Raw genomic sequence first — 18,176 nt, forward strand, 5'->3', positions numbered from 1 at the left:
AATTATCACGTTTTAACAAGATACGCATCACGTTTTAACAAGATAATTATCACGTTTTAACAAGATACGCATCACGTTTTAACAAGATAATTATCACGTTTTAACAAGATATGTATCACGTTATAATAATATAATAATTCTAAAATTGTCATTGTTAATTTTATTTTTGTTGTGTTAATTCATTGTTTGTGATTTTACTTTGATTTATTTTAATTTTGTAATAAAATCTTAAAAAGAAAAATTTCTCTTTTTACTGGCACGGTATTATGATCAAAAATACAATAATTACATGGATAAGTCTGAAGTATTTTTGTAGAATTATTGCTTTTAGTAAATAAAGTTATTAAATTAGTGGTTGTAAAAACAAACAAAATAGAAAGATAACCAAGAGGGATGATTTTTTCTGCTACTCACTGTTCACACTTCTCTACAGTACTTTTCATTCCTCAGACAACCAAGAGTTGTGTGAACTGTAAAACCCAGGCTTAGACAGTAACAATATGATGATCCAATCAGAAAATGGATTGGATAATCTTTAATGACCTTCGTACATCAGAGCAAGCCTCTTTATCAGAGCACAGAAAGGTAAAGATGTCTGTAGGTCAATAAATATTAATAAAAGAGTTTATTTTTTCAAAATCCTGCTCAGTTCAGTTATCGACGAGACTACTGCACAGACTCATCCGTCACAGAATGGATTCAGGATAAGCAGCTCCTCGCAGACTGGAGCACTCTTTGAAGTTTTATCTTACCCGTGATTCAATAAGTCTGGCTTTCTCCAGTTGTGCCTCCTTCAGCATTTTCTCCATCTCCTCAATCTTCAGCAAGTCCATTCCACCAACACTGTATGAAATACAGAGTTCACTAGTTCATTATGTAATACTCTGAGCAACAACTCCAACTTTGCAGAGCTGTAGCGTTTATTAGGAATGCTAATACTTAAGAATTGAACCACTCTTATTACTGTTTTGTTCAAACTTTTCGTCCTGCGTCTTAGTAGCACAGCTTTGAAACAAAACTTGCTAATTATACATCAAAACATGGTTCAATAATCTTCAGTGACTTTTGGTAGCAGTATGTCAAACAAGGTAGACAAAAGTCAAACTACAAAAAAAAAAAAAAATGGACATCAGAGGGATTTGGGTGAAACAGATAAGAAAACCTCTTTGGAACTGGAGTTCAGACATTCTTCACAGTAGAAACCTAATTTAAAGTTTAAACAAAAGTTGGACTTCACATGCCTGAACTAGCATTTTGATATCTAAACATATCATGATTTTACAGAATCACAGTTTAAATGTTATGATTTTTATAGATGTTTTTCACTGAATGTTCAACTGATGTCAAACACTAACCTTTGAGCTGTCTAACATTTTCTAATTTTTTGTAAGCTTTTCTTACTCCCACAACTCTTTATGGTAAATACATCAAAATGTCAGCATTTTTGCCTTCTTTCACTTCAGTGTCTCTTATTGCTATAGGACTTATGGTTTTCTCTCAAACCCCTCCAGTATGCAGAGTTCAAAAGCAAGCTACAACAGTTTTAGGTATATTTTAGCTATAAAACAAGTCCTTAAAAAGTGAAGGGTCTTTTTAACTTGTCTCCAACATAAAACACTGAAGAAATTTATGTGTGTGACCAGTCATCTTCTGCTACTCATGGTTTAAGAATTTGTAAAATGTGACTTATAGTTATTTGCACAGTAACTGAGGTGTACCTTTCAGTCTGACTCAATAACTTGGCAGTCAGGAAGTGACAGACAGGCATATGGTTACCATGGTGACCATAATCAGCCACTGGCAACAACTTTACCATCTCTTTTTTTCATTTTTACACTTCTTAAACAGTTTTTACATCAAAATGTAGACTTTTTTCTAAGCTGAGATTATTACAAAGTTATGTTAGAACTTCAGGAAGTATCAAAACTCACATTTTTTTCAGGAATTTTCTAGTTTGTGCATTTCTCTGCAGCACTAAAGACATTTAACATGCCCAAAATTGACTTCACATGTTTAAAAGATTGTGCAAAAGTCTCTTCACGGCATTCAGATCAACATGAAACAGAATGAATCTCAACAAAAAGCAGCATTACAACATTAAATGTAAAGACTTTCATCAGCAGAGCAGTATTGATCAGAAGTTGGCTAAAAGGCCACTCATTTATCAGAAACCACAAGCAGTCATAAATTCACTCATCTCCATCTCTCCTGCCTCTGATCTGTACGGTTCACACCAGCACACATCATATTCACTAAACATTAGCTTTATTACTGCTGAGAGCTCAGAGATCTGTTCAAACTGAGGGCATTAGCTTTTCCACGGTCAAAGATGGAGCCAAATCAGATTTTTTAACTCGTGAGTTAAAATAGTTTTCCAGTCTGTCTGTTTTTACATTGCCCACTGATGAAAGGCAAAGGTGAATAATAATGCTTTTGCCTATCTTTGTGTATGTTTGTGTCTGTCCATTCCCCAGGGTCTCCTCGCAGTTGGACATGCCAGGAACACCTCCCTAGGGAGGTGTCCTGGGGCCATCCATACCAGATGCTAAAACCACCTCAACTGGTTCCTCTCAAAGTGGAGGATCAGCTTCTCTTAGTCTCCACCAGATAATTGAACTCTATAAAAGGAGAGCCTAGCTACCCTGCAAAGAAAACTCATTTAGTATCTCTATCTTCATTCAGTCACTATCCAGAGTTTGTGACCATAGGTAGACAGCTCAGCTCCCTCTTCACCACAAAGTATGTAATACTGCGGAAGCATCAAGATCTGTCTGTCAATCTTGCCCTCCATTCTTTCCTCACTCGTAAACAAAAACCCAGAGAAATCCAGTGAGAGCTGGAGATTACGACACAATGACAGTAACAGGATCGCACCATCTGCATATAGAGATGGAATCCTGAGGCCACCAAAACAGATCCCCTCTGGCCCCTGACTGCACAGAAAATTTCTGTTCATAAAAGTTATGAACTGAATCCGTGACAATGGGCAGCCCTGGTGGAGTCCAACTCTCACCCTAAAGAGGTCCGACTTGTAGTAAAGGAACTCAATCCCATACTCAGAGTACCCCCACAGCATACCCCCAAGAGTACAGTTGAATGCCTTCTCCAAGTCTACAAATCACATGTAGACTAATTGGGAAAACTCCCATCCCCTCTTGACGACCCTGGCGAGGGTAAAGAGGGTGAGGGACTGGTCCAGTGTTTCATGGCCAGGACAAAACCCTCCTGAATCTGAGGTTCGACCATCTTCTCCAGCACCCCTGAATAGACTTTACTGGAGAGGCAGAAAAGTGTGATTTCAATGCAACTGAAACACACCCTTCGGTCCCCTCTTATGGGATGATGAAATAAAACCAGCACCCCAGTCTGCCAATCCAGTGCCACTACACCTGACATCCAAGCAATGTTGCAAAGGATAATCAACCAAGACCACACAGGAACATCCAGAGCATTGAGGATTTCAGGGTAGATCTCGTCCACCCCCAAAGCCCTGCTGCCAAGAAGCTTTTTAATTACTTCACTCCCTGTTATGGACAGACCCACACCAAAGTCCTCAGATTCAGCTTTGTCCATGAAAGAAGTGTTGGTGGGACTGAAAAGGTGCTAGAAATATTCCTTCCACCGCCTGAAAACATCAATAGTTGAGGTTAACATCACCCCACCTCCACTGTACACAGTGTTGGTAAATTGCTGCTTTCACCGTTACCGATTCTGCCAGAATCTTCTTGAAGCCAACCGAGAGTCTCTATCCAAGGTCTCACTGAATTCCTCACACATTTGAGCTATTGCCTCAGCAACAGCCAGGGCCACAGCTTGCCAGTACCCCTCAGCTGCCTTTGGAGTCCTCCCAGCTAACAAGGCCCAATAAACTCTTTATTCTACTTGACAGTTTCCCTCACCATTACTGGGTTCGAGGATATCTGCCATGAAAAGCACCAACAACCTTGCAGTCACAGCTCAGGGTAGCCACCTCGACAGTAGAGGCATGGAACATGGCCCAATCAGACTCAATGTTTCCTACTTCTGCTGGGATGCGGTTGCAGCTTTGCCAGAGGTAGGAGCTAAAGCTTTTTCTGATGGGTTCTTCCCAGCAAACCCTCACTATACGTTTTGGGTCTACTGGGTCTTCCCCTGTCATCATCTGATCGAACTCACCAACAGAAGGTAATCAGTTGACAGCTCTGCAACTATTTTCACCTGAGTGTTCAAAACATATGGTCGCAGATCAGATGACATGACTAAAAAGTCTACCTTAGCTCTGCAGCCTAGGGTATCCTGGTGCCATGTACACTTATGAACACATTTATGTTTGAACATGGTGTTTGTTATGGACAAACCATGACTAGCACAGAAATCCAACAACAGAACACCACTTTGGTCCAAGTCAGAGAGGGCATTGCTCCCAATCAAGCCCCCCAGGTTACACTGTTGCTCCCCATATGGGTACTGAAGTCCTAGCAGAATAATGGAGTCTCCAGCTGGAGCACCTTAGTGCACCCTCGCTGTGGACTCCAAGAAGACTGGGTACTCTGAACTGCCATTCATCACATAAGCACAAGGCACATAGGCACAAACAACAGTTAGAGCACGTCACCCAGAGGCACAGGGAATCTACCCTCTCATCTACTGAGGAAAACTCTAATGCACAGGCGGCAAGCTGGGGGCTATAAGCAGGCCTACACCAGCCTGGCGCCTCTCATCGTGGGCAACTCCAGAGTGGAATAAGGTGCAGCCCCTTTCAAGGAAACTAGTTCTCCGAACCCACACTGTGCATTGCAGTGAACCTGACTATATCCATTTGGTACCTTTCAACCTCACATTCAAGTTCAGGCTCCTTCCCAAGGCCCCTGGCTACCACCCATAGCACTGTGTGTCTGTCTGTTACAAAATATCCTATGAATCACTGGTTAAAGTTCTTTATGCTTTGAGAAAGTTATCACTGGCTGTCCATCCACAACTGATTAGCTTTTGAAGTCAACCCAATTTAACATAGCAACCCAGCTAATTGACCTTAAAAAACACACACACAGAAAATCTGTGCAAAATCTTTGTTTTTGAACAATCTCTAAAACTTAGTGAATTCTCGCCATTTTTGTGTTTTCTAAAATCAGATGGTCCTGGCAATCATTCTGAATAAGATTAACTACTTAATCAGTTGTAGATGTACATCCAATGATCTGGTAAAATAAAATAAAAATTAAAAAGTCTGTTAGAGCTCAGAATATGTGTGGTGAATCAATCTAAGCTGCTAATGCACAAAATCTTATCTCTACAGCTATAACACTGACTGAGGCCATTTATGGCCTGGAGGTGGGGCACGTTAGTGAGCGCCTGGTGGCTGGGAGCCACATGGAGCCCGGCCAGGCACAGCTTGAAGAGGTGACATGGGTCCCCCTTCTCATGGGCTTGCCACGTATGGGAGGGGCCAAAGGGGTCGGGTGCAATGTGGGATGGGTGGTGGCCGAAGGTGGGGACCTTGGCGGTCTGATCCTCGGCGACAGAAGCTGGCTCTTGGGACGTGGAATGTCACCTCTCTGGTGGGGAAGGAGCCTGAGCTGGTGTGTGAGGTTGAGAGGTTCCGGCTAGAAATAGTCGGGCTCACCTCAACGCACGGTTCTGGCTCTGGAACCAGTCTCCTTGAGAGGGGTTGGACACTCTTTCACTCTGGAGTTGTCCCCGAGGAGGGGTGCCGAGCAGGAGTAGGCATACTTGTTGCCCCCCATCTTGGTGCCTGTACGTTGGGGTTTACCCCGGTGAACGAGAGGGTAGCCTCCCTCTGCCTACGTGTGGGGGGACAGGTCCTGACTGTTGTTTGCGCTTAAGCGCCAAACAGCAGTTCAGATTACCCACCCTTTTTGGAGTCCTTGGAGGGGTTACTGGAGAGTGCCCCTCCTGGGGACTCCCTTGTTCTGCTGGGGGACTTCAACGCTCACGTGGGCAATGACAGTGAGACCTGGGGGGGTGTGGTTGGGAGGAATGGCCCCCCTGATCTGAACCAGAGCGGTGTTCTGTTGTTGGACTTCTGTGCTTGTCATGGATTGTCCATAACGAACACCATGTTCAAACATAAGGGTGTCCATATGTGCTCTTGGCACCAGGACACCCTAGGTCGCAGTTCAATTATCGACTTTGTTGTCGATTTATCTGATCTGCGGCCGCATGTCTTGGACACTCGGGTGAAGAGAGGGGCGGAGCTGACCACTACCTGGTGGTGTGTTGGCTTCGATGGTGGGGGAGAATGCCGGTCAGACCTGGCAGGACCAAACGTATTGTGAGGATCTCCGGTGCTGAGGTCCACCTCGGTGGCAGGGCTCCGGGGGTGGATGAGATTCGCTCGGAGTACCTTAAGGCTCTGGATGTTGTAGGGTTGTGTTGGCTAATGCGACTCTGCAATATTGCGTGGACATCGGGGGCAGTTCCCCTGGATTGGCAGACCGGGGTGGTGGTCACCTTATTCAAAAAGGGGGACCGGAGAGTCTGTTCCAACTACAGAGGGATCACACTCTTAAGCCTCCCTGGTAAGGTCTATTCGGGGGTTTTGGAGAGGAGGGTTCGTCGTATAGTCGAACCTCGAATTCAGGAAGAGCAGTGTGGTTTTCGTCCTGGTCGTGGAACACTGGACCAGCTCTATACCCTCAGCAGAGTCCTTAAGGGTGCATGGGAGTTCCCCCAACCAGTCTACATGTGTTTTGTGGATTTGGAAAAGGCGTTCGACCGTGTCCCTCAGGGAATCCTGTGGGGGGTACTCCGGGAGTATGGGGTACCAGGCCCTTTTATACGGGGTGTTAGGTCCCTATATGACCGGTGTCAGAGCTTGGTCCGCATTGCCGGCAGTAAGTCGGACTCGTTTCCGGTGAGAGTTGGACTCCGCCAAGGTTGCCCTTTGTCACCGATTCTGTTCATAACGTTTATGGACAGAATTTCTAGGCGCAGCCAAGGTGTCGAGGGGATCCGTTTTGGTGACCTTAGAATTGCGTCTCTGCTTTTTGCAGATGGTGTGGTCCTGTTGGCTTCATCTGGCTGTGATCTACAGCTTTTGCTGGAGCGGTTCGCAGCCGAGTGTGAAACGGCTGGGATGAGGATCAGTGCCGGGATGAGGATCAGTGCCTCCAAATCCGAGGCCATGGTCTTGAGCCGGAAAAGGGTAGAGTGCCTTCTCCGGGTCGGGGAAGATGTCTTGCCCCAAGTGGAGGAGTTTAAGTATCTCGGGGTCTTGTTCACGAATGAGGGAAAAATGGAGCGGGAGATCGATAAGCGGATTGGTGCAGCGTCTGCAGTGAAGCGGGCGCTGTACCAATCTGTCGTGGTGAAGAGAGAGCTGAGTCAAAAAGCGAAGCTCTCGATTTACCGGTCGATCTACGTTCCTATCCTCATCTATGGTCACGAGCTTTGGGTAGTGACTGAAAGAACGAGATCACGAATACAAGCAGCTGAAATGAGTTTTCTCCGCAGGGTGTCTGGGCTCTCCCTTAGAGATAGGGTGAGAAACTCGGCCATCCGGGAGGGACTCAGAGTAGAGCCGCTGCTTCTCCATGTCAAGAGGAGCCAATTGAGGTAGCTCGGGCATTTGATTAGGATGCCTCCTGGATGCCTCCCTGGTGAGGTGTTCCGGGCACGTCCTACCGGGAGGAGGCCCAGACGAAGACCCAGAACACACTGGAGGGACTATGTTTCTTGACTGGCCTGGGAACGCCTTGGGATTCCCCCGGAGGAGCTGGCCCAAGTGGTTAGGGAGGGGGAAGTCTGGGTCTCCCTGCTTAGGCTGCTACCCCTGCGACCCTACCCCGGATAAGTGGAAGAAGATGGATGGATGGATATTTAATATATGGATTTAAAGAGTCATAATGAGGAATCATTCATTAGAAGTTTAAGGGTCATGTGTATATGTGGGTGTGCGTGTATTGCTCTGTCTTACACACCTGGACATGTCAGGTGAACAGGCTGAGTTGTTACCCGTTGATACGCTGGTGTCCATGCTGTCAGAGCTCTCCAGGCTCAACGTGTCATACGGCTGCTCTCCGGCTGACGGAGGCAGCTGGTGGTGTAGGATGGAGTGATGCACCAGAGGAGGAGGGCTTACAGAGCTGTGGCTCAGTGTGGGGCTGTAGGCCATGACGGGTGAGTAGGAAGCCAACGAGGAGGGCTGGGAGCCATGAAGAGCCTCCCACTGGCACTGAGCCTCAGCTGCAGCTCTCTGTTTGAGTTCGGCCAGACGACGGCGCTGCTCTTCTATCACCTGGTGACCTGAGGGGGAGACAGCCGAGACGAGATAAGTGATTTGTTCTGGGTTGGATCTCAGGACAAAGATAAAACAAAACATGAACCATCACACTGCAAATAGCACTGACACATAACCCAGAGAGCCGGCTGTGGGGATCCCAATCATGAAACATAAACCAGAAGAAGCCCACACCCTACAGACCATAATCATGCAGCACACACAACTACTATGTGCTCAGCATTACAAAATGAAAACCATCAAGTCCCACAAAGTAGAGACAAAAGTTAAATATGTATATTTATTCCACTTCTCACATACTCAGTTGCTAATGAACAGATACATCTGGAAGAAGCTCAGCTCCCTCATCTCTGAACATGCAAGATTTATTCTCAAGCTGCAGGAATGTTCATAGAAGATTGATGAAAGAAGAAAGAGGATTCAATGCTACAGACAGAAAAAAGATGAAAAGCTTGTTTTGGTTGGCTGGGACGGGGGATAGAGTTAACGACACACCAGAGAGGTAAGAGAAGAGTGAAGGTTAGAAGAAAACAAGGTCTGAAATTAACAGCAGCCAGGTGTCAGGTTGTGCTAAATGTTACCTGACGGATATATTAACAGAAGTAATATGTCTGACTGGATTTAGTTTTAGACCAGATGTGATATTTACCTTTTCTAAACCACATGTATTTATTGCTTTTACAACGTACACGCCTCAAGTTTTCTACACATTTGCCGTTTTAAAGATCCAGACTTTTCCAGACTCAAGTTTTCTGATTTTTTTTGGTAAAATTTTGAGCCATTTCAGTTTTCAAGGTGTTTGCCATCTTCCTGTTTGAACTCTGGTTTAGTTTTATTATCTGTAAGCTTGTATAACATTTTTGAATATGAAGATAACAATAACATTATTTTTCTTTGACTCTACAGTAGACTGTAAAGGCCACTGTAAAGGATAAAAAAAACTGTATACTAGGTGTGGGATGTAAAATCTATTTTTAGATGCATTGCATACAGGAAAGATTCTGAATCAATTTTCTAATGTCAAAAGTTGATTTATTTAACGTTAATCTGTGGTGCTGCTTTAAGAGAGTTAGCAGAGTAGTTGCTGAGCAGTTTCTCCCAGTAGTTACTGTAGCTTTCTGTAGTAGAAACATTTTGCAGTAAAGCTTTTTTCATATCTTTTTTGCTGAACTCTGAAGAATATGTTTGTAAATTTTAAAGTGTAAAGTTATGACATGACTGTATGCAGTAATGACTGAAATGTCAATAGGACATTTTGCCCTCTTTATTAAGCATGAAAACATAAAATTAGTGTTCAAAAACAGAGTGCAATATTTTGAAAAATGTCATACACCCATATTTTATTCACAGTGAAACATAATAAACCTATCAAACACTGAAGAAATTGGAACTTTTTTCTTTTGAAAATTTTCTTCTTCTCTTACCTCTACAAAATAGACAATATACAATGTAAAAAATCATTTGAGAAACTTTTAGAAGTTTACATTTTTATTTTCTAGAGAATACAATAGGTGGTGCAGTCTTAAAATCTTTTCCTTATTTACATTTCTTTTTTTTACGTACTTATCCAGACCTAAAAAATCCTTTTCAGTTAGGAAAAATATAATGTATTTGATTGTTCAAATGAGCACAAATGTATGTTTATAGAGACTAAGGCTGTGAACTTGATAGCTTTTTTTAGGAGGGATAAGCAGTTAATTTCAGACACTGTCTGGGCCTTTAATAAAAACAACAGATGAACAAATGAGGAGGAGCTTCACTGAAAAAAATAAAGAGATCAGAGAATATCCACTCCTGGACACACTACCATCTACCTGCTGAGCTTTCCTCTGTGGTGTTCTGTCTGGAGGTCTGGGACTCTGTGGTGCAGAGGTGCAGGAAAAGAAGAGACACAGACACTCTTGAGGAAAAACCTGAACTTCACAGGCAATGTGACCAGCTTTGGCTTCCCAATGCAGCAGCCGTTTGTGGCATTAAACTGAGGTAATGGCACTTGCTGCTTCCCTCTGATGCACATGGTCACAAAGCCCAATGCCATAAAGAAAGCAGTTCATGCTTAAAAACACTGACATCATGCACATATACAGCTCAGTGAAGTAAATCACAGCACTTCATATTTAACCAGCAGTAGCTAATGAATGTCAGCATGCATCATGGTGAGAAAGGATGGTAACAGATAGAAAAGCCAGTAAACACTGTAAAAGACTTTCTTTTCTCTACCTTTGTTTTCATGTGCATCACTTTAAGCACTAACATATCATGACAACATTTACAAGGTTTGACAAAAACAGGTATAACTCGGTCTTTTCTCATCTTCAAATCATATTAGTTTACAACTCTGGTATGAAAGGCAGCGGGTGAAGAAATGCTAGCCCTTTAAGTTATTCTTTATCATTTCCATTTGAATATCCAGTCCAGCATTTTAACAAAAACAGTACTTGTTCATTTTCCATAACTGCTTCATCTTGCTCAGGGTAGCAGAAGGCTGACTCTAGACAACAAAAGGACTGCACAGCTGAGATTCAAACTGGACACCTGCTCAAGGCGGGAAGCTGATCTTATAACTTTTGCCGATTCAGGCTCTTACAGTTCCAATTTTCATTCAGTACCTTCAGTATCTTCTAACCATCACAGTTGTGTTCTTGACTCGGTATCTAACGACTCAAATTTATCTGAAAACAAAATACCTAAAGTTCTATCCTTGGTTATATTCAAGGAGTAGCATTTTAAAACAGACTTCAAGAAAGTTGGAAAGAAAATGGCGCTTCATTAGAAGAATAGCCTGATAACGTACAAGAAAGCCCTTTGTAAACCTACAACTGTACATTAATCATCTTTAATTGAGGAGAACAAAAACAACCCCAGGTTTCTGTTAAATTTGGTCCTAGAGTCATTGCTCTGTTCAGTCATGTATCCCTATAACTCCTATAATAAGTAGCAATGACTTCATGACATTCTTTATAATTAACATAATTTCAATTATAGAGAAAATTTACATCATCCTTAGTACTATTGCCTCTGATTCTGTCAGATGAGGCAGCTCTAGAAGTGTCACTAAAAACTTGTTTGTGTTTGGACTGTTGGACTGAATTGTCAAAAATATTAGCTTTATCCAAACCATCAACATGTCTGCTAGATCCATTTGGGCATTTGGACAGAAATAATCAGAGGAGTTTCAGTCAGGGTTGAGAGTTCATCATAGCACAGAAACAACACTGGTGAAAGTTACTAATGATATTCTCATGGCCTCAGACAGTGGACTTGTGTCCATACTTGTGCTGTTAGATCTCAGTGCTGCATTTGAGACAACTGATCACAATATTCTATTACAGAGGCTTAAACATGATATTGGGATTCCAGGAACAGCTCTAAAATGGTTTAAATCATATTTATTTGATAGATTCCAGTTTGTTCATGTTAGAAAATAATTCTTCTTCATACACCAGAGTTAGTCATGGAGTTCCTCAGGATTCATTGCTTGGACCAATACTCTTCACTTTATATAGGACTCCTAATTTTCTGCTTTTAAACTTAAACAAGACAGAGGTTGTTGTTTTTGGAACTGAGCATCTTAGAAATAAACTTTGCAGTATTTCACTCCAGATCTAATGTAAACAGCCTTGGTGTTATTTTTGATTAGAATATGTCTTTTAACCCTTACAGTAAAAATGTTACCAGGACCACTTTCTTCTACCTACGTAATATCACTAAAATTAGAAACATCTTGTCCCAAAATGATGCAGAAAAACTGGTCTATGCATTTATCACGTCTAGGCAGATCTATTGTAATTCTTCATTATCTGGGTGTCCAAAAAACTCTTTAGTTGACCCAAAATGCTGCTGCCAGAGTTCTGATGAGAGTTAGGAGCAGAGATCATATTTCTCCAGTTTTAGCTTCTCTCCATTGGCTCCCTGTCAAATTCAGAATAGAATTTAAAATCTTACTCATAACATTCAAAGCTCTCAACAACCAAGTTCCATCTTTTATTAAAGATCTTATTGTTCCATATTTTCCTAACAGAGCACTTCACTCTCAGACTGCAGATTTACTTGTGGTTCCTAGAGTTTCTAAAAGCAGAATGGGAAGCAGAGCTTTCAGTTCTCAGGCTCCTCTCTCCTTTCTCTCTGTCCATGAAGCCAACACTTTGTCTACTTCTAAGATTAGGCTTAAGACTTTCCTTCTTGATAAATCCTACAGTTAGGGTTGGGTTGGGTTTCTTGAGCTATCCCTTAGTTAAGCTGCTATAAAGTTAGACTGCCAGAGGACAAATTGACCACATTTCCGCAATCTGCTGTCTTTATTCACTCTACTCTCTATGTTTGTGCATGCAGTTATTGTTGACATTGTTTTATTATTAAAGACATCAGTATACAGTATTCCTCCATCATCAATAACTACAGCATGGAGAGGTGTTGATTTTTGGAACGTAACCTTAGCAGACAGAGCAGCAGTTACCTTTCTGCTGCAGAGCGATCTGTCTCTTGGTCTCGATGTCTTGAAGAGTTGCAGCCAGGTTCCTCGGCAGACTTCCAGTCTTATTGACTGCCAGCAGGGGGCTCTGCCAGGACAGAAAAAGAAGACTAAGTATACCAAGATTTGCTGCTTAAAGACTAATAAGCACCCCTTTGCAACTGCTGAAAATCAGCAGCTAGTCTACCTTGGAGCTAGAGTTCCGTCCCAGTGTTGCTGCTCCATGCTGTAAAGGAGACGCAGAGCCCGATTTAGGCTGATAGACAGAAAGGCCCGGATCACTGTCCAGTTTGGAGCGGAACACCTGAGAAAAGAAAGAGATAATCAGGAAATGATAGCATCATATGAAAAACAAACTCATGTGATGGAAGATTAAGCATTTCAGAAACAAAGTTGAAAATAGAACTAATATCCACCATAAATGAGCTGCAAGCCTCTGGAGGAAAACTGGTTAAAAGCACCATTATGCAGATACTGTTAGATGTTGATGTTAAAATAAACGTGGCATTATTTAATTTGTGCTTTACTTGATAGAAAATGTTAAAAGACTGAAAAGCATCACATTATTTTGACTGAAGTTTAACACATACAAAAGCACACATCAAGAAAAGGAGACTACTCCACTGCACAAAGGCACAAGAAGATGTCAGTGTAAAATGAACCTATGGTTAAAATACGTTAAATAAACTAAAGCCTTCTAAATGAACGCAAGTGCTAACTGAAGATTATTGTTGTCATCTGCCATAAATATTGTCTGATTTACACCACAATTATGAAAAAAAGCAACTCATTTCATGCCTAAAAAACAACAACAACAGCATCATGCAGCTGTGATAAGCAATATCTCCTCAAACTACTGATGACACAGTTGACATAAAAAGTAAAGTTCACCATGGTTCTTTTAAAAGTTCTAAACTGGTTTACCGGAGAAGTGTAAAGCCAGGAATTTTATGATTTGTCCTTTTTAAATAGATGGCTGTAGATGGTTGTTGTGGGCTAGTTAGAAAACAAACAGAAAAGCAGCCTGACGATTTATCAGTCTTGGTCTAAATCAGATAACAGCAACAAAATAAATAACACACAAGTGCACGAGCACGCACAACTCCAGTTGGCTATAGTTTCAGGCAGACAGAAGGCTAAAAGCTAAGGACTTAGGTTGTGATAGACATCAAGTTTGTAAATCTGACTCATACGAGAGACTCTGAGAAAAACTGAAGACTAGTTTAAAGTAGTGCAACAACTCTATAAATATGACATTTTTCCTGGCCTATAATGTAGCTGAACTTTTGGAACCTTTGTCAGTAAAGTACTGTCTAAAGATGTTTTTGTTGAAATACCTGGAAACTAATCCCGTTTTCACCCAATGGCAGAGAGCAGACCTAAGTAAATTTAGTGACCTTTATATAGATGGTATTTTCACTACCTTTGATGCCATACCCTCTAAATTCAATTTACAACATTCCACCCTATTCCGCTATCTCCAGATTCGAGATTTTGTTAGTAACATCAGTCCTTGCTTTCCCTATTTACCCCCAAAGGGAGAAATGGAGATCATTTTGCAAACTCCTACACAATGTAGAGGTCTCATCTCAAAGATTTATAACAGCATTTTATCATGCAATACAGTAAAGCTCAATGAGATCAGAGCAGAATGGTCAGAAGAACTTGGAATAAATACGTCTGATGAGACTTGGAATCACGCGTTGCGTAGAGTTAATGGGTCAACATCGTGTGCTCGACTTGGACTAATTCAGTTCAAGGTCCTTCATAAGATTCACTACAGCAGAGCCAGACTCTCAAGGATTTATTCTGTCAGTGAAATATGTGCTCGTTGCCATATAGCTAAGGTAAATTTAACTCACATGTTCTGGTCCTGTAACAAACTGTGCAATTTTTGGTCTACAATTTTTCAGATCCTGTTTGAAGCTTTTAGAATGGGCATCCAACCTAGTGCTGAATTGGCAATATTTGGAGTTCCAGGGGAGGGTATATCATTACCTGGTGATTTTAAAAATGTGCTGGCTTTTTCAACTCTACTTGCCCGTAGGAGAATATTGTTGGAGTGGAGATCAGACCACCCACCCAAGGCTTCTCTCTGGTTGAAAGATCTGACTCTGTTCCTTAAGCTAGAGAAGATCAAATTTTGTGTTGGACCTTCGATCCAAAATTTTATAAAACTTGAGCCCCTCTACTAAATTATTTTGAGAGACTAGATGCCCTCCCTCAAACCTGAAAATCACACAAAAACTAATTTTGATGTGTATGTGCCTGCATTCCCGGCCCAGCGGCCTCAGTAATTCCTTGTAGTTGTAACCACTGAGAGTGATAGTCTACATGTGTAGTTTCAAATATCCATACCCTAACTCAAATTGTGTACACACACTTATGTGAATGCTTGTATGCATGTTATCCACATTTTTTAAGTTATACTGTCTTGGTTTCCTGAATTTTGTTGCTTATAATCTTTCAGCTGTATTATTATTATTGCTTTTATTGTATTTTGTTACTTTATTTTTCTTATTTTAGTATTATTATTTTTATTATTTGCAGTAAGGTGGGGATGAATGGTGAGGGGAAGGGAGATAAAAAAAAAAAGCTGAATTTGCTGCTATCCCTGTAATCACTGACCTGTTTTTGCTGGATGATTAAAATGAAATTTAAAAAAAAGAAATACCCAGAAACTTTATTATCATTCATCACCAAAAGACAAAAGGCAAGCGATGTTTTTGCCCATGTCTGTGTGAGTGTGTTAAATGGCAAAAAAATCTTATGGACGAGTGTAAAATTTTTAATGAAACACTAAGAAAATAATCATTGGAAGTATCTCTACTTCTGAATAAGTTTTATAGTCAACCCAATTCACAATGGTTGCCACAGCCAAGTGAACTTAGAAAACATATACAAGGCTAAATTCAGTTCATTTTTACAGATATTGAGTTCAAATTTGATGTAATAGTAGCTAAGATTCATTTCCACACATACTCAAATGTTCACAGATTGCATGAGATCATCCAATATTGCAGAAGACAGCTGATAATGTGATTTTTAAGGTTTTGACCAAAACAGCTCCATCATTTCTCATTATAAGATGATCTAAACTTTCCAATGATTTGTCACATATGCACTAACATATGCTCAACACATGTACATAGCAAGGGTAGAAAATAAATGAGTCTGCCAGGTAGATTGTTTTAACCACAGATAATCCAAAACTGAAGAAAATCTCATAGAAAAAAGTGGCCATTTTATACACTTAAATGAGTCCAGTCATAAGATGAAGTGGACAACAAAGTTTAAGTAATCAACTGTTTTTCACACACTGTCTCACAAAAATAGACCCAACTCCTTTTCTTAAAGTGAGTGAACTTCAGGTTTGATGGACGGCTTTAAGACAACAGCACAACGAACCAAACTGAGAGGTAAAAGACTTAAGAAGAGACTAAAGGAGAGCATCTACCTGCAGCACGGGTCTGCGGCCTGACACAGACTTGACTGGCATAGAGGGGGCACAAAGCTGTCTGGAGCCAGCCATCAGCTCCTGGTACCACTGCTCTAAATCGAGCTTCTGGAGATGAGGCTTACTGGCCTCAGGCTGACCGTAAGTGACCGAGAGAAGAAACAACAAAGATGGAAAAAATGAAGAAAGAGAAGACAGAAAAACAAAAAGATAAAGATTAGAAAGCATTCACAGTGAGAAGGAACACAAGAGAAATGTTTTTTCATCCTCAGAAGTTGTCATTTTCACTTTGAACACTTTTTTAGATCTCTAACATCTTTGCTGTCTGCTACACTGTGCTTCATACCCTGCAGTTACTATATTTACATTTCTGTGGTGTAATTTCACATTGCTGCTGAAATGACTCAGCTTAAAAACAAACATTTAACTTTATCTAGCTGTGTTGCTTAAATTCTTTAGCTGTTGGACACAGAGCTTAAAATTAAGCAATAACATTTAATTTTCTTTCACAAAAAGGAAATCCATTTCTAATATACAGACTAGCATCTGTTTCTTGCTGCTTTTATTATTAGAGGACTGTAACCAAAAAAAAAGAACAACCAAAAAAACGTTGCACAGGTTTTTTTTAAACATGTTGGAAATCCAAGCAATAAGACTAAGTCTCTAACCACAAATGTTCAACTTGTCTTAGCTGGACTTCATTTACAGTTTCAACATTTTTTGCATATCTTTTGTTAACTAATAACAAAATGTAACATGTTATGTGTTATTCATTTATTTATGTTTGTATTTACCCGTTTTGTTTATACATCTTTTTTACTATGGCCTATTATGCAAAACCTTAACAATTATGGCGGGTATACCTCTTTTCTCATAGAACTGAGCATCCTTCATTTTTAAAGCCTAATAAGTGGTTTTAAGTTATAACAAATGCTTTGCAATATTATTAGTACAGTTAATATTTTAAAAGCAAGCAAAGAGGAGGACAGCCACACCTCCACAGACAGAGAGAGGGAAGAGCCATGTGGAGAAAGGAGGCAGGAGAAGGCTGGGTTTACTGCTGCAGACTGAAGGGGTTGGTGAAGTGGGGAAGTAGGGGACGACTCCACCTTTGGCATCCCATACATCTGATTTAACTGGCCCATTGTTACATACTCCTGCCCACATCAAGACAAGAGGGCGAGAGGAGCAGAGAGAAACACATCAGAAAGACAAGATGAGCCACAGGAGGGAAACATCAAGAAAAAAGGCATGATTGAAAAAAGGTTTGAAAAGAAACACAGGCTGGATTATACACACAATACACATCACCACCATAATCCAGCATCGTATTATCCACACTGACATGCTTCCACTTTTTTCATTACATATTCATCTGCTCACTGCTTCACAGTTTTATTGATAACAGCAACTTGAATTCAACAATACAATTGTATCTGGAAAATGTTAATCACATTTCTAGTGCAATATCAGCATGATTGGCTCAGTCCAATCGTGCTTTTATCAATCCAACACTGAGAAACTAAGTAATCAAACACAGCTGCGGTCATTTTTGTTAGAAGCAAACCAGCAGAGGGGGCAACATCACATGAAAACAGAAAGATGAAAAGAGGAACTGAATAGAAATCAGAACTTAAGACTAAACAACTCAAGGAAAGAGACAAAAAGTAATAGTACCTCGCAAGCGCCAGCTAATGCAGCGTCTACTGCAAACATAGGCTTGCTGCTTTCACGTAGGTCCCCGCTGTCGTACATTTTATGGATGTCTGACAGCTTCATGTATTCCTGAGCATCAGCCAAGGCGAGCCAAGAGCCAGACAAGATGAGAGGTGAGGAAATGCTCTGCTAATCCTCTCACACTGATATATGTACATGCAAAATATCAAACTTTGTACTGTTGGAACACCTGAGCACAACAAGACATCTTATCTGGTTGTTGTTATTATTCCACATAAGTCACACAGTTAAACAAAAACACACTCGGAAACAAACATCTTTCACAGCATCGC

General features: G+C 41.1%; 1 protein-coding gene across 22 annotated transcripts in view; it reads right to left on the reverse strand.

Moving 5' to 3' along the window:
• phldb1b (pleckstrin homology-like domain, family B, member 1b) overlaps positions 1-18,176 on the reverse strand; it is a 154,105-nt gene that overhangs the window by 13,983 nt on the left and 121,946 nt on the right. For 12 of the 22 annotated variants that reach the window (XM_037974122.1, XM_037974120.1, XM_037974130.1 and 9 more), the window contains 8 exons: positions 17,845-17,952; positions 17,163-17,324; positions 16,168-16,302; positions 12,898-13,014; positions 12,696-12,798; positions 10,054-10,098; positions 7,920-8,244; positions 753-843 (listed from right to left, as the gene is read on the reverse strand). In XM_037974122.1, coding sequence (XP_037830050.1) covers positions 753-843; positions 7,920-8,244; positions 10,054-10,098; positions 12,696-12,798; positions 12,898-13,014; positions 16,168-16,302; positions 17,163-17,324; positions 17,845-17,952 — 1,086 coding nt within the window. The remainder of the gene's footprint in view (positions 1-752; positions 844-7,919; positions 8,245-10,053; positions 10,099-12,695; positions 12,799-12,897; positions 13,015-16,167; positions 16,303-17,162; positions 17,325-17,844; positions 17,953-18,176) is intronic. The other 10 variants (XM_037974124.1, XM_037974134.1, XM_037974132.1 and 7 more) reach the window with 6 other exon arrangements.

This window comes from Kryptolebias marmoratus, linkage group LG2 (assembly GCF_001649575.2).
Source record: "Kryptolebias marmoratus isolate JLee-2015 linkage group LG2, ASM164957v2, whole genome shotgun sequence".
NCBI classification, from domain to species: Eukaryota; Metazoa; Chordata; class Actinopteri; order Cyprinodontiformes; family Rivulidae; genus Kryptolebias; species Kryptolebias marmoratus.